Consider the following 26,701-nt stretch of genomic DNA (forward strand, 5'->3'; position numbering starts at 1 on the left):
ACACTCTGATGTAATGCAACATTAATGTCTGTATGTTTCAAAGTTCAAATGGAGAGCTTTCACATTTTAGACAACCACTCCCATGTCAATCGCCCATCTTCCATATTTCTTGTTTCCTCTCCATTTTAATGATGGCTGTCTCTTCCTTATCTCCCGCTACCTCCCTCCCTAATCTGATGCTTATTGTCCTGTAATCACAGACATTAGGACTGGAGGATGAAGCAGATATCGATCCGTGTTTTCTCCGGGATTAGTAATGGGCACTCCAGCCTCTGTGGTTTTCCTCATCCAGCTAATTTCACATCCGCTGGTAGGATGGGAACTCTGACCAACCAGAGCCAGGCTTATAAGAGAAAAACTGCATCATATACTATGACCAATTATAAAACACTGCTCTTTATCATTATGCAAAGCTACAACTACAAATACAACTCTTGTAAACCAACAAAAATGATGTTTACATTCAGTGTTAAAATGCACTATGTATCCTTGAGGTCTGACAAATGTGTTGAGAGTATTTCCTTCTTCATAAAAACATTGTTTACATCCATGTTTACTAGCCTGCAGTCTCCTTCTTCCCTGCCTTGTGTTGGGAACCGAGCAGTGTGGTTAAACTAAATAAATAAATAAAATAAATACTCTGGTTACCCACTTCTCATTGTCATCCATTGCACGCAAAATCTGCTAAAGGGTGCTCTCCTCTGTGCTTTTTGATTGCAATCCCGTTGCTGAATGAAGGCACGCAGTCAAACGTTTGTACTCTAAATAGTTTCATTTTCCGGACGAGTGGACTATTTTTGGTGTTCTGGGAACACCTTGGATCCTGTGGAAACACGTGTTCAGTGTTTTTACCTCTGCAGAAGAGAAAACACAAGAAATCGGACAACAGGGACACCGCTTTTCTTATCAAGTCGACTTAACTGGTTCTTCACTGCTTTTGGAGAGAAACCAGCTTTTTCTGTGAATCACTGACGAGTGAGACGGATCCGTTTTGTTTACGGCCATTGACACCTGGTACTGTATTAACATGATCTGTATCTGGATATCCAATGTCGATAAGGAAAAGTTAATGCAAGTACATTGGCTGCATTGTAAAGAAGCATAAAGACCAGCAAAAAGGTACAGACTACCCTTAATAACAGGTCTAAATGTAAAGGCCCATGACTTGGTGTATTTATCCAGATAATGTATCCAGACAATCTTGTAAATGGGATTGGATATTAACACAGTGGACCCGAAGGAGCACAGTGCCCAAAAGTTTTGCTGCTAAGTTTGTTGATATTGACTGAAATTCATCTGCTAACACTGACAGCCAATCAAATTTGTACAAAAACTTAAAAAGGTGTTTTTACCAGTCCACAGCAAAATAAGATATGGTTTCAAGTTGTTAATGAATGTGTTGAATATAATCTGTCTCAAGGAAACACTGCCAAACAGATAATAATAAGCCAAGATTTAAGAGAGGAATGGGGGCTCTAAAGCTGATTTGTAAGTTATTAGCATTAAGGCTGCAGAATAACTGCACCCCATTGTTCTCCCACTCACCTGAGAGTGTCCATTGACTTCCACCTCCTCAGCAAAGTGAACTTTCACTGGGTTGGACCTGAGCTTTGCCCTCTTCTCTGGTGTGATGAATGATGACTTTGGGCCCTAGGAAGAATAGAAATCAATAAATCAGGTTGGCATAGTATTTTCTTTTTAAATAATTAAACTAGGACTGAATGTGGTACAAGTATCTTTTGAGTGAAGCACAGTGAAGTGGTACATATGAGCGAAAGATACACAGCCCGTTTTTTTTGCATGCATGCATACAGGAATGTATTATTTAATAGGTTGATCATATATACCCTGTTTTTCTTTGGTTGACTTCTACGGTAGGTTGCAGACTAACACTTGCAGTTAAAATCATTTTGCCAGCTTCAATACCATGAATGACATTAAAACTATTCAACTATTCAAAACTATTATGTCAAACCAAAATGTCCATGATTTCAAATCGGTTGAGATTATGCAAAATGCTGAGGATAAGCTTTGATTATTTAATTAAAACAAGTGGAAAATGTTTAAAAAAAAATCACAAGCACTGTCTGGGGAGGATGTGCACACTGGATACTGGACAACTTTAATATTGCAGAAATGTAGACAACAGGAAGAACAATGAGAGTAATTATGATATACAGATGGGTGCATCCATAAACATGCATTCATTTAGTCATTATAATACTACTTAACTTTGCAGTTCTATCAAGGGATTTACATTCAGGAGATATCAATTTTGCTTTTATATTAATCCTAATGTTACAATCCCCAAGATCTCCGTCTGTAATTATCGCTCTCTTTTCTTTGTTTGTTCGGCCTACCCTTTCTGGCAGACCAATCGCTGCTGGGTGATGGAAAATGCATCACTAACTGTGCGCCGCTTGTGACTTTTCTCAGTAATGTCGGCACAGACATGCAGTTCTAATACTGCGAATGCAGCGGCTATCATCAGCGGTCCATAGGCTCAATCAACACTGTGTAACCTCTTCCAGCGGCAGATAACTAGATAAATAACAGATATTTATTTAAAAATCAAAATATTTGAGATTATTACTGCAAGTACAGGTGCTCAGTAACAGCAATAAGTAGATAAGAGGATAAACGCATTGTTGCCTCAATTACTGCAAAACCAGTTAGTGGTGGATTGAAAGCACCAGAAGAAACTGCTCTCCTCCTGCTATTATACCCCTGTCTGATTATAATAAATACCCTTCATCACTTAGGCATGCCTTGGTTCGTGTTTTGTGACCATCAACAAGCACGGCAGAGATGAATATTATCTGGGAAATTATAATAATTCCTCAAAGTTCAATAATGATTTCTTGGAGGAGCTGTGAGCTATGAATCAGATGGTGAAGATGCTTCCATCAGCAGAGCCGCTGATGAGAATCACTGAGGAGCAGCCGTTTATTTACCGATCTACTTCACCTTCAAGCAAACATATACATCAGCTTCACAGATTGAGATCCATGACCCACACACACACACACACACACACACACACACACACAGACTGAGTGATCATAATAGCGTGTGTGTCTATCTGAGGCTGTGGGGGGAGGGTCCGAGGGCGTACCAGATGTCACTGTTAACACTGATGTACTGTGGTGGGAACTTGGTGACAGGGCGCCTGTTAGCGATGACGCTTGACCTCAAGCTGCACTGGCGTGCTGATTAATGAGTGTGTTTACAACAGCGATTTAAAATCCCATGTGTCTAGAGATACTGTACATCTCTAGTATGTAAGCATGTGTACACATACATGCCTGTGTACGTTTGTTCTTTACAAAAGGACATGTTCATCTAAAATGCTGCTGTAATTGGAAGAGTCCGCATCTAATTAAATGAATGTCTTGAGAATAGAATAGGTGTGTATTGCCATTTGTACGGTACATTGACATTTTTGTGCGTTGTCCTTAGAGTCAGCTCTACAAAAAATATAAGAAGAAATACAATAAAAAATACAATAAAAATATATATAACTATATAAATATAAAAAATATATATATATAAAGTAGAACAATATAAAAGAGAAAACAGCTGTAAAATCAATAAAGTTATAATTGCCGAAATGCAGCGGAAACATAGACTGTATAAAAACTACAGTATTGATATGATTGCACCTGTTTTTCTTTATGTGTAAATGTGGAGTGTGTGTGCATGGGCGTCATTTTGATTTGAAATGTGCTGGGGACAGAGACGCTTTCGGAAGTGCATTTTCAGAAGTGCTGGGTACAATGACGCATTCATTTTTTTTTTCTCTCTTTCGCACAGGTCATGTTTTCAAAGACGCTGTCCTGTAGCTTACTAATGTAAATGAATATAAATGTATACAAAAATGTGATGATGTCCGACACGTTTTATGAAGAAGAAAGCCTTTAGTTTTCAAAAAGCATTAGACATATGAATGATGTTCTGCTTCATGTATCCAACCATGTTGACAGTGTGACATGACGTGACATCAGATTCAGAGAGAGGAGCTGTGCAGGATTAAAAAAAAAAAAAAAAACACTTCTGGAGTACTTTTGGAACACTGAATAACTGTGGAAAGAGCTGCTTCTGGGGTTTCTGCAAACACAATCCTCTTGAATGGAGAGAATGATTCCTACAGATCAGGGGAAGTTTCAATTCAACTCCGAAAAAAAAAGCATTTCAAAACAGAATCTGACAATCCTTTGACAAAGACAAACCAAAAGTCCCTGGCTCCTTTGAGATGTGTAGGAAAAAAAAGTTTATCCGAAGGTAGAGCGCAAGTGAGCGGTGTTGAAGTGCGAGCAGGCGGCTGAGCCTACGCACCGTCCCGTGGAATACGCAGGCGCTTCAGTCATTTTGTGCAGCACAATATTTGGAGTTCTGCATCACAGAACGCCTGTGTCTGTGCCTGCCCTGTGGGGATAGAGATTTTTGTGGATTTGTTGGCATCTGTCGCTCAAGAATTATACGTGTTATGAACTTTAGTTTTTTTGTTAACTAAATTGAGCTCGAGGTTTTCAAAAAAAGTGGTGGGTACAAAATGACTCATGACGAAATCTGAGAGGTACGTGTACCCACCGCCCCCACCAAAATCGACGCGACGAGTGTGTGTGCATGTCGGTGTGTGGTTAGTTAGATACAGTAGGCTTACCAGCATCGTTCTGAGGACAGTCATTGTCAACGTATCTTGACACTCCCTGAAAAAACAGAGGGTGGCTGGAAAGGTTAGACATGATCTGCATAGTTTCATTTTAAACAGCATTTTGTGTTATATGTGTTGATGTGTGTGTGTGTGTGTGTGTGTGTGTGTATGTGTGCGAGTGTGTATGTGTGATGTGTGTGTGCATGTGTGTGCATGTATACGCATGTGTGATGTGTGTGTATGTGTGTGTGTGACATGTGTGTGATGTGTGTGATGTGTGATGTGTGTGTGTGTATGTGTGTGTGTGTGTGTGTGTGTGTGATGTGTGTGTGTGCATGTACACGCATGTGTGTGTGTGTGTGTGTGATGTGTGTGTGTGCATGTATACGCATGTGTGTGTGTGTGTGTGTGTGTGTGTGTGTGTATGTGTGTGTGTGTGTGGGGGGAGGGGTGTGTGTGAGCTATCAGTGTGGACCTGATTATCTCAGCAGCTTGCTCCGGGGTCAGGTCATCGACAGCGATGTTATTGATCTTCACAAGCTGGTCGCCAGGGACGAGCCGACCATCTGCAGGACCACCTGGACACACAAAATGTCCTTGCGTTGTCATGATTGAGGGTTTTCAATTTGGCCTGCTTTCATACTGCAACTGGGGTTGATGACAGGCAGCAGCTCGTATTCTAGTGCTCTCCTTTCATCTCACACTGATGCATAATTTTCCTCTCCAAACCTAACCATCCCAGCGTGGGGAGACCAGCAATCTAAGCACTGTAACCACCTTGCTCAACTCTATCCGTTAGCGTTTAACATAATGTTACCTTACATTTATTGTCCCGGGGTCAGCATCGAGCACTAAATATTGTTGTCACCACTACTGATAGCATTAGGGGCAAATCCTCTCTCTGAATTCACTCAAGTAGTCAATATACAAGTAAATGTGTTTTATATCACTGTATTAGTAGATGAATGGAAGGAATTGAACAAGAGCATATGAACAACAGGGTTGTGACCAGAAGTTACAGTGGATGTTTGCAATTGGAGATGATGATGATTGCTGTGACCCCATCGCAAGATGGTCTCTACTTTACATTTCGCACATGCACAGTACCTCGGTCAGCACTACTAGCCAGTCAGAAGCAGAGTATGAGGGCGTGCCATGCTAGCAGCTAGGCGAGCATTATAACGTGTTAAAGTGACACACGTTTGTTTCTGAAGTAAAGGCTGGACTACAATAGAGCTGTTTGGAGCAGTTTGTGAACAGTGTTTTCTGTTGGAGATGGTAAGTCCCTTTGGGGTGGACTTTGGGCTTTTTCACTTTGTAAACCTATAACGTGCACAAAAAAGATATATAACACAATAAAGGAAAGGAGAAAAGCCAAAAAGCATAATATGAGCACTTTAAAACAATAGTCAGGTGCCCATATAAGGATTGAAACCATTTTTTCTTGCTGTAATCATTCCTCCTGTTCATACTGGCAGTAGTTAGTGAAACCGATATTTGGAACCGATATGCATTTACTGTACAGTAAAAATGGAAATCTTTTAGTCAAAATTAACGATTTGGAATGTTACAAAGTCCAACACAAACGTTTGTTTAAATGCTTTAAGCAATCATTTAATACAACTTTATTTCTATATAAATTTAAACTTCATACACAGTCAAAAAAATGAATAAATAAAAACAAAAAAAGCTTCCTGAAGTCTAAACATGCTAACAGTTTATTGCAAGTGTTGCAGACGGCTTACAGAGCTTTAGCAGAGCCAAAATGGTGCACTTTTTAATGAATTAACTTCATTGGTTATCGGTCAAATAAAACACGGACACAGATCATCTGCAAATTGCTAAATATCAGCCCAGATAAAGGTCGATCCCTAATTAAAAGATCCCTTCTTAACGTTAATTACGTTCCCCATCACTTACATTGGGAGAGCCACACTAGGTAACTCCTGCCATTGCCCTTGATGTAGGCACTAGCATTACAACTGGAGCTGCTTCCCGGGCGCTGGACTATAGCTGCCCACGACTCCTAATTAGTTAGGATGGGTTAAATGCAAAGGATATATTACTTGTATGTGTAAAATGTACTTTGCAAATAAAGATATTATTAGAAGAAATTGATTAATGGTCAGTATGAACAGGAGGAATAATTGCAGCAAGCAAAACCTATTGCAACCTTCATCTTTTAACTGCTCTCTGGTCTAACTATTACAGAAAGTGCTGTTTCATTAGTGCATTAGTGAGCTGAGTTTAGATGGAGGCATGGCAAACAAGTGCAACATGCTGAATATTGCGACGATTTTAGTATTTTATCCTAGAGCCTACCAATAGCTCTAAATGTAGGTTGTTTATTTTATTTATGCAAAACGTAACAAAATACTTTCTAGGAGAAAGCGTGTAATTCTATTTTGGTGTACCATCACAAAGACATGACATTGGCCTGAGTTTCCACCATACAATTGCTGAATCTGAAAGAGGCAGCACAGCAAAACCGTGGTTGTGACTATAGACAGCATACATGAATTTATGTAGGCATGTGCACATAAGTACAGATGTACCACTCATCTCCCTATTACTATCATCAACAGCATGTTTTTGTCTTTGCAACATCAGGTAACCCTCCAATACTGAGTTATTTAATTGTGATACAAGTTATTACTTGATGTTAATGTCAATCTAAAATGAACATAGACAGGGCCAGGTGACATCGATAGCTCTGAAAATGCTTTCAAATAAAGAATTCATATTTCCTGTCAAAATGCTGCAGCACGTACCAGAGAGACAGAAAGAGAAGAAAAATTGAGCCAATGCTTAGTGGGGCCATTGGAGACATGAGCAACAGTGTGTGTGTGTGTGTGTGTGTGTGCGCGTGGGGGGGACAGGCAGAAGCAGATGGTGACAGAGCAGGCTTGAGCCAGACAGGCGAAAGCGAGGTAATGTGCCCCCAGACCTCAGGGGCATTAAGATCCTTGTGGCTCTGCAGCTCAGCTACAGTATATACATACACTGGAAATAATTGCTGTTAATTTACAGCAGGATTCTAACAGTATTAGCCTGTTATTGTTAAATACAGCACGTTACTGTTGATACAAAAGAGAATCTGTTAAATAACGCTCTATTGACAGTTTTTTTAACAGAACTATAATGTAGTCATAAAATACAGCTGTTCTGCTAATCAACTATCCAAAGTATTTGAGTTAACATTATCATGCAGTATTTTTTGCATTTTGATAAGAGCACCTGTGAAGCAGGATCTGTAATTTTCTTCATCCATCCCCAACTTACTAATTATTTGGTAAGTAGCTATTTCATTTAATTCATAAATAAGTGCAAAGTCTATCAGGGATGTTTCCAGTTTATTTGCATTTCTGAATACATATGTGCTTGTCATGATAGAAGGATTCAGCAGCTAGCTAGAATTTCGGAGATGATGGCCTAATAGGTCAACACAAGGAGGCCGTTTTAATTTCTAAATTTCTAAGTTAATGTGTGGACACATGTATTTTGCCAGTGAATTCATGAAGCATAATGATAGTCTTGACAATGTAAAACTTTTACAGTCTGGGGAAGTGTTATTTGTGTTCTGTTTCAGAAACTGTACAACTGTTTGGATGTTCCAGGCTAATTTGGATGGCTGAGGACTTAGTTTAGGGCTTGGGATATATTTTTTTGTATTTTTATGCTCCACATTGTGATAAGAGGAGATAAGGGGCATGCTCATTTTTTTTTATATGAGAAGCTGCAATGTATTTTGGAACTCAGGTGTCTTGTTCTTGCTGTGAAGTTTCCAACTTTATCAAAATAAAAAGTCAAGTGCACTAAAAAGCTCTTTTTTTGATCTCACACAACTATTCCCATGTGTATAATCTGCTAAATCAGTATTAATTTAGGTTAAAATAGGTTTATTAGGCTAAAAAAAATACAAATACGAGAAATCAGTCAACTGCAAGATAGTGTAAAAGACAGACACTGCCAGTGCAGTGTGATGAAACACTTCACGAGCTGGTGTTGGGGAGGATGAGAGGAACCAACCAGACATAGCTGGGCTCACCTAAACATGCAGTGTCAGCTATGAAATCAAACTCCCTCATACGGAGTAGTACTGGATTTCTTCAGATCCCCAGAACAGTAATCGAGAAAAACTATTATTTTGCACATTAGGTCTTGCAAGTAAACTCTTATGTCTTGTGTTCTGAATGGAAAAAAAAGTGAGAAAAGTATTAAGGGAAATTTCACAGTTCGAGGTGTTTTCACTGTTGATTCGTTTAACTGTTTTTTTCCATAATCGAGAAGCCCTAGTGCCACGTTGCTTTTAGGGACAAGGGTTACATGTCTGTGATGTGTATGTAGAAACAAAACAAGGTTTGTTCACTGGGGTGAAGAGACAGGTGAAGAGAGGGGCTTAGCTGTCAATAACTAATTCATATTTTGTCTAGTAGTAGTAGTTTAAGACCTTCTTGTAATGTTGCTTTGCTTTTCCCCTCTTATATGTTTCCATAAGTTTCATACGTAAGTCTTGTGGTACCTGGGGTGACCTCCTGCACCAGGATGGGGGTCTGGGTGGACAGAGTGAGGCCATGAGAGTTGAGGTTGGGGTCCCGTTGGATCTGAACGGTGAAGCGGAATGGGTAATTCCTCTGATCAGAGCCACTGCTCTCTGCTGACTTCCCATCCACTGCAATCCGTTCTCTGGAAAGGAACAGGTGGACATCAGTTAAAAAAACAAAAAGACATATTCTTTTTTTTGTGTGTGTGACATTTTAGGCCTTTATTTGATAGGACAGCTTAGATATGAAAAGCGAGAGAGAGCGGGAATGAAATGCAGGTTGGAACCGAACCCGCGGCCGCAGTGGTGAGGACTGAGCCTCTGAATATGGGTGCACGCTCTACCAGGTGAGCTGCCCAGGCGCCCACAATTCAGAATCTCACTTTGCGTATTATGTAAATGCATTTCTGCTCAGGCACTTTGATCGGTTTATTAGAAGAAAATGGAGAGAACCAATACATACAACAAACAGTAGCAAAATACAGAATCAACTCTTTGTTTATTGGACGGACAAAGCTAATGCAAATTACTTGATGGGTCACTAATGTGAATTTCCCATGATCTCCTACTACATTAACTAATGAATTGAAGTAAGACAAAGAGGGTTTACCTGCTCAGAGAGTGAGACCTGCTGCCTAGGTCTCGGGAGCGTCTCAGCCATCGTCCCACCACCTGCTCCACCCGGCTGGTTCTACGGGAAGGGGAGCGGCTCCTGTCCTGCGCCTCCATTTACCTACAGGTGGGCAAAGGTCAAAGGAGTTATACATTCATACAGCATAATTGGATAAATGGCTTAAAATTACCGACAAAGTGCCAGTGCAGTGTGATAAAACACTTCACGGGTAAATCAAACAGGAGGAAGACAGCTCAGGTGTTAAAACCCTTATCAAAGCCAGATTTCCTGAATGGTGAAAAGCAAGCTCAAGCGTTTTCTGTCCATTTAAAAAACAGAAATATTATAAGAGAAAGTCAAATGTTTGTTAATCAGTCTTTTCAAATCCAACTCCATAAAAGCTTTGCAATCAGAATAAAAGAAAGAGGCAAATTAATCCCAGGAGTAGGGCTTTTACAATTCCAGCTCCTAATGATCACAAAAACAGAATAATCAAGAAAAAGTTTTTTTTTTGCACATTACATTTTGCAAGTAAACTCTTACTTTGTCTTGTTCAAAAACAATGTTCAAACGGGAAAAGTATTAATGGAAATTTACCAGTTTAAGGTGTTTTTCACTGTTGATTTGTGAATTTTTTCACTGTTTTTTAAGTTCAACAACTGCAACATCTTTCCAAAAGTCAACGCATAATCGTGTTAAATAATCGGGATTATGATTTTTTCCATAATCGAGCGGCCCTACCCAGGAGTGAAAATATCTTGCAAAATGCAGTGCTTCAGAGACACAGCAGACACACATTTGGCTTGGCACTGGGACCTCTGAGGCCAACAATGATGTCATGTGTGACTTCATGCAGCCTAATAGGCTTTTAGCCTGAGTTATGGGCCAATTGCCTGTTGCATTCAAGCCTCAGCAAACATCAATATCAATAATTCCTAATTATCAATAAGGATGGTGTATCCTTTAGATGGGTCCCTGTTGTGTTTGCTGTGAGGCAGGTGGTTGGCATAAATGATTGTCGACAGGCCGTGGTGGTTGGTGAGCTGCTGGTAATGGACGTGGGTCGCCTCTGGAGTCTGTGGGGTTTAGTCAGGCTAATACATGGAGCTGGACTTGGGAGTTAATGGGTCTTTGCGGAACCTTGCAATATTCTAGGTAATGCTATATCAGCTTACACACACACACACACACACACACACACACACACACACACACACACACACACACACACACACACACACACACACACAGGGCTGTAACTAAAATATTATTTTCATTATCACAGAGTTTTAAATAAAAAAAGGTAAAACGATTGCTAAAACAGAGGCAATATTGCGAACACTAAGTCAGGTGTTTGATACAGCACAGTATAATGTACGCTCCTCTTTTGTTTATTCTTATTTGTTATTTTAGTAAATGTCTTTACTTCTTATCCTTTGTTACATAATTCTGCCTGTCTGCGTTTTGTTTTATGTATTCATGTGACTTTAATAGTCAGCTTTTAACCACCTAGGTTGCTGTATCGTTCGTCTTTATGCATGTACTGTGTATGTGGCTGCTGGTCCACGTTTGCTTTACTGTTAGTTGTTATGCATCTGTGGCTGCCTGTTTGTCTGCTTCCATTGTTAGTTTGTATGTCTATTTTATAGGGTTTTACCATGTGTCATTTCTAAGAGCCTAACCAGGGACAAGAACTGCAAATTAGCCTACAGCTCCAAGTCCCATATAGATTTTAACAAAGCCTATATGTATTGTCCCTAACAAATAAACTGATAAAATAAAAAAAATAATCAGACATTATTTTCTTGATTAATTGATGGATCATATATTGATATATAAAATGTTGGTGAATAGTAATAAAAGCTCATTATAAAAAAGATATACAATACAGAGCCAATGGTGACCTATTCAAAGAAAAATTATATTATGGCAAAGAAAAACTCACTCTCATATTTGAGAAGCTGAAACCAACAGATTTAGCCTTTTTGCATAAAAAATGACTTCACAACCATTCAGGTTTGATTAGATGTCCATAAATAAAATACAAATTCCGTGAACAGCTTTTAACAACCAAAATTAGGGATGAACGATATGGGAAAATAATCTAATTGCAATTTTGTAGACTAATATTGCGATTACGATTTACAGTAGTATGCAATTTATTCTTTAAGTCCCTCTCTTTCTCTATATTCTTCCTTATCTGTATTATTATTCTTGTTATTGAATGTTGTTATTGTTACATTTACTACCACTTGACAACTTTATCACTAATTTGTTCTCTGCTCTAAATGCAGACAACTATCTGCTCTGTTCCACGGTCTCTCTTTTGCACGCTCAATCACACACACGCTATTAGGGGTGCAAGATATAGCGACTCAATATCGTTATCGCAATATATCGAAATTGTCGCAATAAGTATGCAGTATTTAGTTTATTTTGTGGAGCGCTGCGTCCCGTCCGTTGGCTGTGTGGCTTAGTTGTGTTTGATTTAGAGCCCGCTTGAAACGCTGTAATGATCATCATTTCATTGGCCAGTTACCGTGACACTAGCACGTTAGTGCACGTCAGCGCACGGGTCCACTACGTGACAAACCCTATGGAGCGTACCACGTGTGTGCATATTTCAGAGTGACAGTGTAAGTGAAGAAATAGATAGAGACAAGAAAACGGAACAAATCAGAGAAGCGAAAGAAAAGTTGTGTCCTGTTCTCTGTATTTATTTATTTATTTATTGTTTTTATACTGTCCAACCAGTAAAACAGGTCCCGTTTTGTAGACATGGTCCTTATTTATTTATTTATTCATGTTGTACCAGTCCAATATGATTGTCAGTTGAAATAAACCTTATGTTGTATTTGTTGTGTATGAATCTATTTTGATGTGTTTTCCCGTAACTTTTGTAATTTTACATATGTTTAAAAATATCGAAATTAATATTGATATCGCAATATTGATAATCGATATCGCAATATCACATTTTGTCAATATCGTGCAACCCTACCCACTATGCACACATTACACTACTCTTATACAGTACCAATGGAATATGTAAACATGTGGATTGTATTTAAACCCATCCTTGGCCAATTTCACACAGTACAGTAGTACTGCGAGCCTCAAAGCTTGCGCGTTGCATTTTATAAGTTATTTTCTTCATCTACTCTCATTCGCATATGTCACATGGAATGAGGGCAGTGTGAGTGCACATACAGCCTACAGGGCCAGGTGTTTCAGACCCTCTTTTTTAGAGGCGCCCAAATACTTTTATGTGAAGGGCCAAAAAAAATTCTGGATGGAAGCCCACAGGCCAAAAATAAATGTTGATGTTATATGAAATTACATTCAATTGGATTATATTTCATAGAACATTAACATTCTGAATCTAAAATAACATTTTGAAATAATAACAGCTCTTTAGTCTGCCTTAGAGTAATTGTATAAATTTGCAGAGATGATCCATATGCTTCTTTTTGGGAGCAAAAACATATTTAAAAAGGAAAGACATCTTTCTGACTGAAAAATTAGGTTGAAACAGCTGCATTGGCCACCTTTGTATTTACGAGTGGAAGTTTACCAGCACGGTGCTTTATATTGCTGTAAATCTCAGGTTAAGTCATTATTAGTTTTATTTGATTACGGTTAGGATTTTACAGCACTTTTAAAATAAGAGGAGAATAAGCATGAGCATGTCACATGCCATGGTGGGCCAAAACAAACTTGGCCAGTCCGGGCCCCAAATTGGGCGGCCTTTCTCTATTTGGTTAGATTGTGTAGCAAAAAAACCATAGGTTTTGCGATTTAAAAAGTGTTTTCTAATATATAGCAATATCAATTGGATTTTGATTAATCGTTTAGCCCAACTATACTTGTACTTGAAATTTTTCTTTAGTGATAAGGATCACTCACACAAAATATGTTGTTTGCTCTTCAGTAAGTGGTTTACTGTTGATCTGCTTTTATTGTTTTGTTGAGAATACTCACACAGGCTTGTTAAAGTGTCCAAACATTAGCCAGGAATACAAGTATTTCTCTTAGAGACACACACACACACACACACACACACACACACACACACACACACAAAATCGCACGCACGTGCCTTGGTCATTAGCTGTTACCTAATACCCCCTTCACATCATCAAAGGCTGAACCTACTTGACTGTGACTGGGGAATAGATACTCATGTACTTGTGAGCATTCGTAGAATCACCTTAATCTGAATGGCAGGAAAAGCATATAAGCAGTAAATGAACAAGTGAACAGATGAGTGAATGAATCATTTACAGTAATAAAGCAATCAATGGTCAAAAAGGTGGATAGATGAGTCCAAAAACAATGAATGAGTGAATGGATGGGTGGATGATAGATGGAGGCAGATAACTGAATGGATTAATAGATGGATGGAATGAATGATCTCAGCGGGTCGGTTGTGTCCCTCAGTGAGGAAGGAATCTCCCCCAGACGGACGCTGCTGATGATGGGCATTAGCACGATCCATTAGAGGGCAGGGAGGGAGAGGAGAGGAGAGGAGAGGGGGAGTTAGATCATCATATTGTACCTGATGCATCATCAGGTACAGTATGATGACCTAACTGAATGAAGAAAACTGAATGAAAGGAGGATAGAAAACATAGACAGTGATAGAAGGTGAGAGAGGAGGAGGGCTTAGTGGTGCCCTTAGTGGTGAGTGACACACCCAGACAGCAATGTCTCCTGGGGATCCTGAGTCATAAGCACATTATCCATCCATCTGTCTGCGAACACCCCTCTCCTGCTTCTCTCTCTCTCCCCCTTTATATCTCTTCCATAGCTCACTCTTCCTGTTTGCTTCACTCTCACAGTATCTCACTTCTCAGGTTACAGAGACACAATGGAGAAGTGTACTTAGGTTCGTTGGGGTCAGAATAACCCAACTAGCTCACCAGCGTGGTGATCTCACCAGTGAAATGGATACATACGCAAATAAAAAGAAACGTAAAGACCTCCTGAATCGTGGATTTCCAGAGGAGTTACATCATTCTAAAAGCGGATGATCATCAGGGATGGATTGCAGCCAAATGTCTGAGCATTTAAACTGTCAAACACTGGGACAAAGCCTTCATACACCTCTAATCCCCTTTAATCCCATAAACATGTTTCCCTTCTCAAGTGACTTTAATTGACTATACTGATGAACAGAGATGGGAAGTAACGAAGTGCAAATACTTCGTTACTGTACTCAAGTAGATTTTTCAGATATTTTTACTTTACTATATTTTTTTGTGGCGACTTTTTACTTTTACTCCTTACATTTTAACATGAATATCGGTACTTTCTACTCCTTAAGAACTGTAAGTCGTATAACTTATGTTGTCAGTTCATTTAAGCCTGTTGTTGTATTGGTCTATAGCTCTTGCAAATTTAAAGTAAGTTAGCTAGTGATTTTGTTGTTTGTGTTCTTCACCTGTTACCTAGGTTGCACGTTGCTTAATAAAGCATCAAAAGAGAGAAGTTGTCTCCGGCCGTGTTTTAACAGACACATCTGGGGCGAAGTTGGAAACCAGAATCAGCTTTAAATACAGTCCAAATTTAGTCCTTACTAACAACTTTCAAATAATTTCACTGGAGTTACCGTTATTTTCGCGTCATCAATACCACATTCAATCTAATTGGATGGGAATATACTGTACGTTGCACTTGACACACCACTACAAGACTCTACAGATTCAGCGGCATTCTGCATTCATTCGCGGTAAATCATTGCGGCTTGATGGTGGTAACGTTAGCACATAGTAGGATGGCGACATGATTGAAAATGAAGAAATCAGCAGACAAGCAGCAAGACATCCTTGGCCTTATCTGAGAGAGATGTTTGAGATAGTAGGCATCAAGAATGACTCCTGGCCAATGTGCTGCGCAACTCTTAAAGTATGGGGAACTTCTTAATTAATGTCTGTTTAGTAATTCATATTTTATCCTTTATTTTCTTTCCAGAAGCCATATTTGAGCACACACACATACATGTAGATTCCTTTAAATGTTAAGGGGAAGATTAAAAAAGAGAAGAAAAAAGAGGAACTGGATCTGTGAATTCTCACAGAATAACAACTGAATTCATAAATAGCTACTCAGTCAGAATCTTATTAACCTGGAGTCCCAGTCTCTGTCACAATAATCATATATGTGATGTTTTAGGCATATTGGCAGACATCCATTTTAAAATGTAGGCAATGACATATAAAGAGCCTTTTCTCCATGTCCACTGAAGTTTCTCAGCTTGCACTCTAGTAACATTTGTGTGGTCCAGGTAGCTTTGCATAAAAAATGGTTGTCATTCGCAAAGCTACTTTTACTTTTATACTTTAAGTAAATTTCCAAGCCTGTACTTTGTTACTTTTACTTGAGTAAATAAGTTAAATCAGTACTTCTACTTTTACCAGAGTATTTTTTAACACAAGTATCTGTACTTCTACTTGAGTACGGGAAGTGAGTACTTTTGCCATCTCTGCTGATGAAGTACAAGCCCTGTTGTCAGAGCCGACCAGCCATGCTGTATAAGCAAACTAAGCGGCTGCTTAGGGCCCCGTGGCTACCAGAGGGCCCCCAAAAGCATAGAAAACGAGTCACCCGGTTAAATGACAACGGCAGTCAAGGATCCAGCCAAGTTTGGCGAAAGGATACCACAGCTCCCGACAACCTGCTAGAAACCGACGCAGCACGGAGGCCACCCAGCTCACCGTCCAACGCCTGCACACTAGCCAGCAGGATACCCAGCAGGGAAGTAGCAGCCGGTGTTCAATTCCTCCACACTTGGCCCAGTGGCCCCCCTGACGTAGAAGAGGCTGCTTACTTTTTCTTTAAAGAATTTTTCTTTGTGCCATTTTAGGCTTTTATTAGTGACAGCTTAGACATGAAAGAGAGGCAGAAAGACATGCCGGAAAGTGCCGCAGGTAGGAATCAAACCCGCAACCTCTGCGTCGATGACTGAGCCTCTATATAGCAGCGCTTGCTCTACCACTACGCCACCCAGGTACCCAAAAGGCTGCTTTCTTAAATAAATACCTTTATTAGAGAATATTTAACAATATTATACATTATACTGTACATACAATGTATAATATTGTTGAACAATTCTATAAATGATAACTGCATTATATTCTGTAAAAAAGGTTTTCATATCGACGCATATCGGACAACATATACACCGATACAGAGCGATATGTCTGTGATGGGCCAATATCGACCCATAATATCGGCCAACCAATATCAGTCTAGCTTTATTTTTAAATACACAAGTCGATTCAGTGCCAAGTGAAGTGGCAATGCATTACAATGTGAAGGCCCCCACACCAAATCTTGCTTAGGGCCCCCCAAAGTCTAGGGCTGCCAGTGATCCAGTGATCCAATCCACTGTGGTAAAATTGTGTTGAGATGGCACAGCAATTCCTGTTTTGCAACCACAGCGTTTAAGCTAAAAGATCAAGACAGGAAATGTCTGCAGTTTAAAAAAAAAAAAAAAAAAAGGTGTAACATTAGAGGCTGCTGGGAATGTTATACTGTACTTCCCTCTTATATCAACCACAAGACACATTGCATTTCTCGGTCTTACACTTTTCACAAATACTCGTGTTGCATCCATTGCTGACTGTTGCAGTTACTATTGGTTTCTCATGAGGAAATAATGAATTTTAAGCATTTTCTACTCTTGTAGTCATCATTGTTTATTCATTTTGGATAACAGATTGATGAGCCATGAGATAGATTTTTGGAAAGGTCGACTTCTGACTGCAAGGTTTCTAGGTTGAACACTGGGACTGACAATAAGTTACTTCCACACCTAAAGTTCAGTTCAGTCACCAGACCAAAGAACTAATTAGTTCTAATTTGTTTAGTATCTACACTGACCTATAACAAACAAACTAAGTTACAAACAACAGACTGACAAGTGATGCTGTACTGAACTGCACTTATGCATCGGTTTATCTTCTCTGGTGGTCACAAAGAGCCAACAAAGAAATAGGCGGTTTTGAGTGTAATTAGTCTGTAACTACAACCGGAACTCATATGTGATGAATTATTAAAGACAGCTAGAAAGAAGACGAAAACAAGACATCTTGTTCCGTAATAGTGGGAGGGAGGCAGTTGCTTTGTGATAACACAACACCCCTCTGATTTAACACCTTTTCACTTTCTGATGTATCAGGGGAAATCTATAGTTTGCTTATTGCTTACAAGATTATTACCCAGACAGCTCCCACAATCAACACATGAATCATGTAAATTGACTAGCGTTTAGCTTTTGAATTCATTCACAAACTATCGCACAATCTTGTGATTGGTCCGGTTGCATTGCAACCAGAAATAAACCACAACAGAATTCACAGATTGAGACCCTCAAGTTCGAACCAACCTAAACGAACCAGACAAAATAGGAAAACGTACCAGAGTTCAACACATAACAGTTTAGGTGTGAAAGCACCCTTAGCTCCAAACTAATGCCGCTGTGCAACACTACCATCGTTCAACTACTACACAGTTATACTGTGTGTTGGTTTGACTCTGAAAATGTTAAAATTGACAAACCGGTCCAGTGGATCTTGAAGGAAGAATCCGATATTTGGGGGAATACACTTGTTTGTCCTTTTGCCAAGAGTTGGACGAGAAAATCAATAATCTGTGTGTGTCCAGTATAGAGATAGGTACACGTTTAGCTCAGGAGTAAAAAGGCTGTGTATCACACCGCCTACTTGCACACTTCAAACACTTAGTTTTAAGTATATAGTGTAGATACTTCAAAAAGTCAGTGCACTGAAAGTACCCAGATGAACCCCTAAAAACGGTCAAAAAGTTCACTGTGGAACGATGGACCCTACTCGCACTAAACAGGCGCTATCTTGACTACAAATCGGAAGGGGAGGGACCAGGACCCTTGATCGGCAGCTGATTGGACGAACGCGTCACGTGGGTCTGGCTTATTTGGAATACGATCTCATATTTTACGAAAATAGTTCACCGAAATGTGTGTCTGAAAACATTTTAAGCAAGAAATAGGCCATACAGTTGCTGAATCTGTCTGTTTTTTTGATCGACAAAGGTCAGTTTAAAAGATTTTCGTCAGATTTTGAGAGGCGGCGAGCCGAGCGACTGCTACTCATTTGCAACCAGGAAAGCCCGTATGTTGGGCGGGCTGGAAAATTGCGTTCACATGTGTTGCGTTCGTCACGCTCATCCCGCTCGTCATTTCCGGTAAGTGTTTTAACAAGTCTTCCTAATGGGACAATACTAACCATCGAAAGTGGGCACTACGGCAGTAAGTGGTCAGTGCACATTAGCAGTGTACTGACGGAAGTATGAGGAATGGACACAGCCAAAGTAAAAAAAAAAGGGTAGCCAATGTGTGTTGCACTTTATTCTTTATTATTATGTGGCATAATTATAAAACAGACCATGTGGTTTCATGCAGTAGTTCCCACCTTTTTTGGCTGACCAAAGGTTGACCACCTTGCAGGTATGAAAGCAGAAGGATGATCAATGATTAATTTAGCCTATAGTGAATTTATAGTGATTCAATATATTTTGTGTGTAGTGCTTCACAATAAAACGACCATTAACAGGGAAATAATGCTCAAATGTAAATACAAAGAATGATGAAAGCCATTACTCATAAATCATTTAAAACTAAGTTTATAAACTCGCCTTTGATTGACATTACACAGAATGCTGTGTAGCCTACAAAAATAACTCATCCAAGGCCAACTTCGATGAGTTCCAACTCATCCTGATATCCTTCTTCTTCTTCGAGTCCGTTGCAATTTCAGATGTCGTTCTGCCAATATCTGGCGCAGGTCACAGCTGATGGGGTCGGTTCAGCCAGGTCCTGGGGGCTGCACTAGGGGGGTGTTTTCACATTCCAGTAGGTGGGACATTGTCTGTACTGCTCCACAGCTGCATGTGCTGCATTCTGTCTGGTGGTTCCAGGCTTTCATAAGTGCTTTGCACCTCCCCTGTTCCACTCGTAGTCTGTTGAGGGTCTTCCAGGTTAGCCATGTGACTGAGTAAACATCTGAGACAAATATTGGTAATTTGTAAATATAAATACATTATTTTGTGATACCACTGTAGATTATACTTTGAATAAAAATAAAATCAACCCCAACCCTTAAGTTAAAATGTATTTTTTCCCGTAGACTTAAATCATTGTTTTATTATTATTATTTATATTATGGCCTTGCTGTCTTGGCATTTGGCCTTTGTGCCCTAAAAATAATTGACAACACCAAAGGCCAAGTGGCCTTGCCCCTAAAATGGTGAAATTCCAGGCATTTAATCATCGGCCCAAACACTTAAAGTCTGTACAGCTAGAGCATGTGCTGCCAGGTACTTGCACTCCCTAGTGATGTTGTTGTTGTTGTTGTTGCTGGCAGTGTTACAACACAGCACCAATCTGGCAACCCCACTGTGGGGACAGGTGTAAGAGATAACTTCAGGTCTACTGAATCAGCTCTACAAATTCAATCTACATTTATCTATTTAAGTTTGGCATCATTTATACACACTGTGTCATTAAGAGATAAGCTAGCTGCGTCTCTCTACTTCCAGTATTTGTTTTGTTAGAGATGGAGTTTATAGTATTGTCTTCATCTTATATAAAGACAGCAAACAACTAAATAGTGGCCTGTTTATGTAACTGGGCAATGAAATGTCTCCTGTATATCTGTTACTGTGGCATGTTGCTCAATACTCCCTGGTAAAAGAAAAGAAAATCCTTCCTTGGATTTCATCTAGATTAACATCTGTTGTCTCTTCTTTTCGCATGAATGTTTTGCTGCAATCACCATGCCCTCCCTCGCTTGTGTGTCCCCCTCCCTCTCTTTGAGGTTATTAGATTATTGTTTAACGGTAGGAGGAATCAGATTTCTGTTCTGTTTTGTTTCTCGGCACCTCTAACACAACGGCAAACATGGAGCTTAAGAAAAACTCCACTCTCAGAGAATTACACATCACATCTAATATTTCATACCGCGTATAATATTATTTGTGTACACTGTCTTTGATTTTCAACATTATACATAATTCATTTCGTAATGAAAGGCTGACATTCTATTCTATGTTCACGGGTGTGTTATTGTTTCCACACCCATACAGTAGGGACAGATCGACAGTGCTGCCAAGCGAAGATCAAGTCAATTTGAAGTTGAATTCACTATTTCTGACAAACTAAAAACAAACTTATTTTGCAATCACAAAGATTCACACTATAACCACAATTTTAGTGTTTACGTTTAGTGTTTTGAAGGATATATTTTCATTATTTCTTCTGTAGTGATGATAAAGGTTATAATTAAATGTAGCTGCATTGAATGTAATATTTTAATATTGCCAAACCGTTTAACTGTCGTGTGCTGCTGGAATGTCAATAACACCTACAAGGAGTTACCGAACTACCAAACGTGCAGGTGAAGAAAACCTTTCAAATTGCTTAATTGTGATTTTAAAATTCCATTGTAGCTACTCTGGACATCAATCAACATGATGTCATGTCTAGACTTTCCCCAGGAAATGCTTAGCAGAGGTGGTAAGCTCTCCCATCCAGACAAGAGAGGTCAAACTGAGGCTGATTAATAACAACTCTCTGGTCAGGAAGGAAGGCCAAATTGTGGGCCGAAACATTGTGTGCCTTATTTGCACTATTAAAGTATTTTTTTTCGGAGCATTTAACTGTTGTGCGGACTTTACCTTCTTTGAACATTCACGCAATTAACACAGACATATTGAAAAAGCATGAGCGTACTATGAGTAAACTAACTTGATTCAGACCGGATTGGATAAAACGTGTGTCCATCTGAGGATTATCTACCTAAATAACTTTGACTGGCAGACCAGAGGCCTGTACTACGAATCAAGATCAACATGCCCTGGATTTATTTCAGTTACCGGGCTTCACCTAAAATAGCCGACGCTGTAAATGCGTAAATCATAACGCTTATCAATATCACTTCCCCATCAGTCAGGCACAAGATCTGACCATAATTACACTTTTGCTTTCCATAAAGTGCCATTGCTTTAGCCTATTATATTATCAGTTGCAACCCTGGCAGTGGTAAGCGATCGTGAGAGCAAATAAAAAAATATGAAAACATAATTCAAACCGATGTGCGCATTGGCAAGAAGCTAACAAAGATACTCAATTCCCTCCGCTGAAAATCTTTCATAAAGTCGGTCGGTCGGTCGCTCTCTCTCTCTGATCTTCTAAGAACGGTGACGCTGTTATCAATAGAGTATTGATTGGTCAGTAGGCGGCGCTTTAACACCGGTTGATCTCTAATCTCCAACATAACCTGCTCCTGACCAGGTTAGGTGTTCAGCATAAGTTACCACGGTGATTTAACCCGGTAACAAGTGATCCACTGTCGTGATACACAAAACCCTGGATTGAACCTGAAGTTACCTCGTTAACGCCAAATCTCGCTTCGTAGTACAGGCCTCTGAACTCTCATCTGAACTTTTACTTTTACTGAACATAATGACAGCAGGAAGCCCTAATGTTACTCTTTAATGCTGAAGCTGGGGATGGACAGGGTAAGCACTGCTGCAGGAGGAACACACATTCGCAAGCTGAGTGATGGGGCTGCAGCAGCATTTACTGTATAGATTATCCCCCACTGCCCACACTTAAGCTCTCTCTTGAAGATTCATTAATTTACTTTACATTATCAACTTTCATGTCCCACTATCCATATTGCTCTATGCGTCTTTGCATTTCACATGTACTGCACACAAGATTTTGTGTCACACATAAAATATACACACAAAAAGGAATTGTGGAGCATTTTTACGTTCATTTTGTGTGGTATATACCCTTATCCTTACCTAACAGTTAACTCCTTTCAGTGTGTTCATGCTAAATAATACAAAAAAGAATGAGCTGTATAGGTGGTTCCTGGAGCCATATCAGCTACTGATACTATCAATCTCATCACATACTAACAGAACTTTATCTGAGTTATCTAAAGTTTCAGCCAAACAGAACTCGGAGGGAGAAACACTCAGTCTTTCATTAAAGATACAGTAACATGTATCCTATCCTTTCTTACAGTAGGTAGCTTATTTAACCAACAACAGCAGCAACCCAACGCCAAAATGTTTCTATTAAAAGTACTGTTTCTGTTCACTGTCAACAAATGCATATTGTTTTTCTGCAATATACACTTACAACAACTGACACATGATGACCATTTGTATGGTAATCTTTTGACACTTTTTTAGGATTTGGATAAGATCATGGATTTGGTGAAATACTGAAAAGGCCAACACTGACTTAAAACATGAATGCCATAACTGATTTGCATGAATGCCTAACTAAGTATTTTATTAGCCTAAATCTAGCCTTGTATTCCCAGACCTCTCCACAGCGCTGTTTCAGCAGTGCAACATAGTCTGGCTCCACCACCTATCTATTCTGGGATAGGGAAAAAATGCTCTGGCTTGTTTGTATTTCTGTAAACCAATCACAACTGTCCTGGGCAGCGCTAAGCCCCGGTAGCGGACATAGCGAGAGGGGAGGGACATGAATGGATGTCAGGCTTTATCGCAGCAATGTACATCCGTGGAGCCAGAATAGCCTAAACCTAATGTCACCAATCACGGTGTCAAAGTCTTGCCTTGCACTTTATACAACCATACATCCACGCAGACATGCTCCCTATGACTTCTCTGTAGCTGTGTCATTAATTTGAATAAACATTGCCAGTGAACATACTCCAAGCGGTAAGTACATTTCCTCAAAATTGCGTTTGACAAAACAACCTAGTAGTACATAAACATATTCTGTAGGAAGTATGTTTGAGTGTAGCATACTGTATGCTGGAACATGCATTACTCACAACTTGAAACCAAACTTTTGCATAATGCTCTGAACACACACACACACACGGCAAATGGGATTACAGAGTATGTCTGCAGGCTGTGACAGGGAGTTTGTGCGTCACTCCCGCTGAGCCAGATTAGACTGAGCTTCACCTCAACCTCACAGGTCTGTTGAGGGTAAACTGCAAGTGACTGGCTAAAACTGTAACACAGACACTGTCTGTCTGTGGCTCACTACTCACTTCCCTCTCTGTCTGTCTGTCTGTCTGTCTGTCTGTCTCACACTCTCTTAATCCTTTAATCTTGTCATCTTTCTTTTTGTGTACACAAACAAAATCTGTCACATTTGTATTTACAGACTCTGAAAGACTGACCCGCACACACCTGCTCTCTGCCCTGTGTATCAGGGCTCCATGAAGGCGCCAGTTACAGTCCCGCTCTGCTTTCTCTCCGTCCATCGTTCTGCTGAGGAGGACCCAGTGTCTTCATCTCCTGAGGGCAAACACAGCGTCAGAATTAAGAGTTAGGGAACGCTGTGGGGTACTTCAGATTGATGAGATTGTTGACAGACAGACAGACGCAGGAATATCAATGTATTAATGTACTATAGTACTATCAATGACTGCTTCATGCACCACACATGATTTTCAACTAAAAGGAACGCAAGGCTAAAAGAGGAGACAGAGAAACAATGGAGGGGAGCTTCCCTATTCATTCACATGTGCTAATTGAACAACTCGGTTATCATCACAGGAAGGGAGAGGAGGAAAGGAGGGTGTGAGGAAGCAAAGAGAGGGAAAGGAGAAGTGATGAGAGGAGAAAGCACAGAGGATGAACAGAGGGAGAAGAGAGAACATTAGTAGAGGGAAAAAACAAGACCAGACAGGCCAAGCAGAGAAAAAAGACGCACTTTGTCATCAGAGTGGTTGATAGACGTATGGATGACGGCAGAGAGAAAGGTCTGAAAAGAGGAAATAAATGAATGGAGGAAAAGGGGAACAACAGTTAAGTGAACCAAGGGAGGAAGATGGAGAGACAGACGAGGCGAAAAAGACAGCAGGGCTCCATCGCAGCGGGATGGGCCTGCCTGGGATGCTTGTGCTGTTTGTGGAGTCCCACTTGCCCCTGCTCTGCTCCAAACACCATCCATATTTAATGAGGCCCTTACAAAGCCCTGAAAAAAAAATGATGGGAACTCTTCTGTCCCTCCTCCCTCCCTCCGCCTTCCCCGCCACTCAAAATCTCACCCCTCAGTAATTTTCTCTTTCATAATTCTCCCTTCTCTCACTCGTTTCTGTTTCTGTCTTTCCCTGCTTTTCTGAATCTATATTTGTTGATTACTTTTAAAGATTGATTGTTTCCTGCAGCTCCTCTGTGTCTTCAACTCCTTCCAAAGTACTGCAGGGAGTTAAGCAGGCACACAACGCTAACCTATCAGCTCAGCATGTTGCCAATGCCAATGGAGGGTTAATTTTAGTCCTGTGCATTTCAAACAGAATGTCTCCTCTTAAAAACAGAGCTGGGCAGAAACAGCTGTGTTCTTTCAGCCATGAAGTAACAAAGTTTTCTCTCTTGTACCCACTCGCATTCAAAAACAAATTGAGGCACATCTTTGTGATTGTGTACTGTATGTGTGTGTGTCTGTCTATGTGCAGCGATGTGTTTGATTTTATGAGTGTATGTATGTTTTTATTATGTGAGTGAGTGGTTGGAGTTTGTGTATGTGTGCATGTGTGTGTGCGTGTGCTTTAGTCAGAGTGCTGCGTGCATCAATAATGTATCTAGATAATGCAGCCGCTTCACTCTACCAGGAACAACTAACAGGCATACCGACGCACAGGGAAAGACAGAGAATGAGGGGGCAAGACAGCGAGAAAGAGAGAGAGACATAGAGGCAGAAAGAGAAAGAGAGAGAGAGAGAGAGAGAAAACCCATGAGGTAGCAAAGAGGAAAGATGAGAAAGGGAAATATGAGTGATATAAACACGGAGCCAGAAGGTGAGGGTATGATGGGTAGGGGAAGCTAACGAACATTGAAGAACATATGTGGTAGAGCTGTGTGTCAAATACTATTCGGGATCAACCCTCAGTGTTTCAACCCACTTAGAGCGGGTGGGTGGGGTTTATGCATGAAGCGAATTTAGGTATTGTCAGTAACATTCTGGCAGACATTGTCATTGTATTGTTTGTACTATGTTAGATTATGTAGAAATCCAATTTAGAGCTAGTATACATTATTTAAAAAATATAATTTGGGGTGTAACACTCATATTACAGTAGCCTGAATTACCCAATATATTGCGGGGGAATCTGTGCGTCTTATTGGAAAATAGCAATTTGCAAAGACTTCACTTTAGTTTACAGCAATCTGGTATGATTTACAGGATAGATTATCTCTGTCTATTTAGGGTTAGGTAGCGAAAGGTTCCTAAACGACCGATATCTACTGGACCGAATTGCAAAGTGGATTTTGGTGCCTCACTTCGGTGCCACTCAAACGCCAGCTCTGCCTTTCTGGTGCTCCGAAACGGACGTTAGAGAAAACAAAAGCATTGCCGCGCATGACACTAGTTAACACTACACTTGGCAGCAGCTAACGTATTAGCTAACGTAGCTATTAGCCATCTCAAACACGGTTAAAATACTGACAGCTTAACAGTTCTAACGTGTCGGCTGTATTTCACTGGAAAAGATTCCAACACCGGGACGTACAACAGTCTAAAGACACAGAATAGACTAGCTGCACTTCGAGACACCGTGGCCGCTGCCACTGTCGGAGAAACAACACAGACGGTACTTAATGGTGCGTTCAATTGCAACTCGTAAGATTATGGTGCATTCAAAGTTTTTACAAAATTGTAAAATACCCTTCTGCCATCTAGAGTTTCTTCTTTTGTCGTTTAACAGCAATGACCACTGAAAAAGTTACTTTTATAAGTTATTGTTATTAAAATGGGATGAGAATCAACTAAAAGCGATCTGCTCTGCTTAACATGAAAAACAATGAGCAGAATAAGGCACTGCACACCCACACAGGTAGGGCTGGG

At 40.1% G+C, this 26,701-nt stretch overlaps 1 protein-coding gene across 2 annotated transcripts in view; it reads right to left on the reverse strand.

The window, feature by feature from the left end:
• The window catches only part of LOC116039592 (FERM and PDZ domain-containing protein 1), a 49,789-nt gene that overhangs the window by 16,702 nt on the left and 6,386 nt on the right, over positions 1 to 26,701 (reverse strand). The window contains exons 2-7 of one of the 2 annotated variants that reach the window (XM_031284492.2): positions 24,040 to 24,147; positions 9,808 to 9,930; positions 9,177 to 9,340; positions 5,130 to 5,232; positions 4,664 to 4,709; positions 1,546 to 1,650 (exon numbers count right to left, since the gene is read on the reverse strand). In XM_031284492.2, the coding sequence (XP_031140352.1) occupies positions 1,546 to 1,650; positions 4,664 to 4,709; positions 5,130 to 5,232; positions 9,177 to 9,340; positions 9,808 to 9,926 (537 nt within the window). In that variant the 5' untranslated portion in view covers positions 9,927 to 9,930; positions 24,040 to 24,147. Of the gene's footprint in view, positions 1 to 1,545; positions 1,651 to 4,663; positions 4,710 to 5,129; positions 5,233 to 9,176; positions 9,341 to 9,807; positions 9,931 to 24,029; positions 24,148 to 26,701 lie in introns of both variants that reach the window. The other variant, XM_031284493.2, reaches the window with a different exon arrangement.

Source organism: Sander lucioperca, chromosome 4 (assembly GCF_008315115.2).
Source record: "Sander lucioperca isolate FBNREF2018 chromosome 4, SLUC_FBN_1.2, whole genome shotgun sequence".
NCBI lineage: Eukaryota > Metazoa > Chordata > Actinopteri > Perciformes > Percidae > Sander > Sander lucioperca.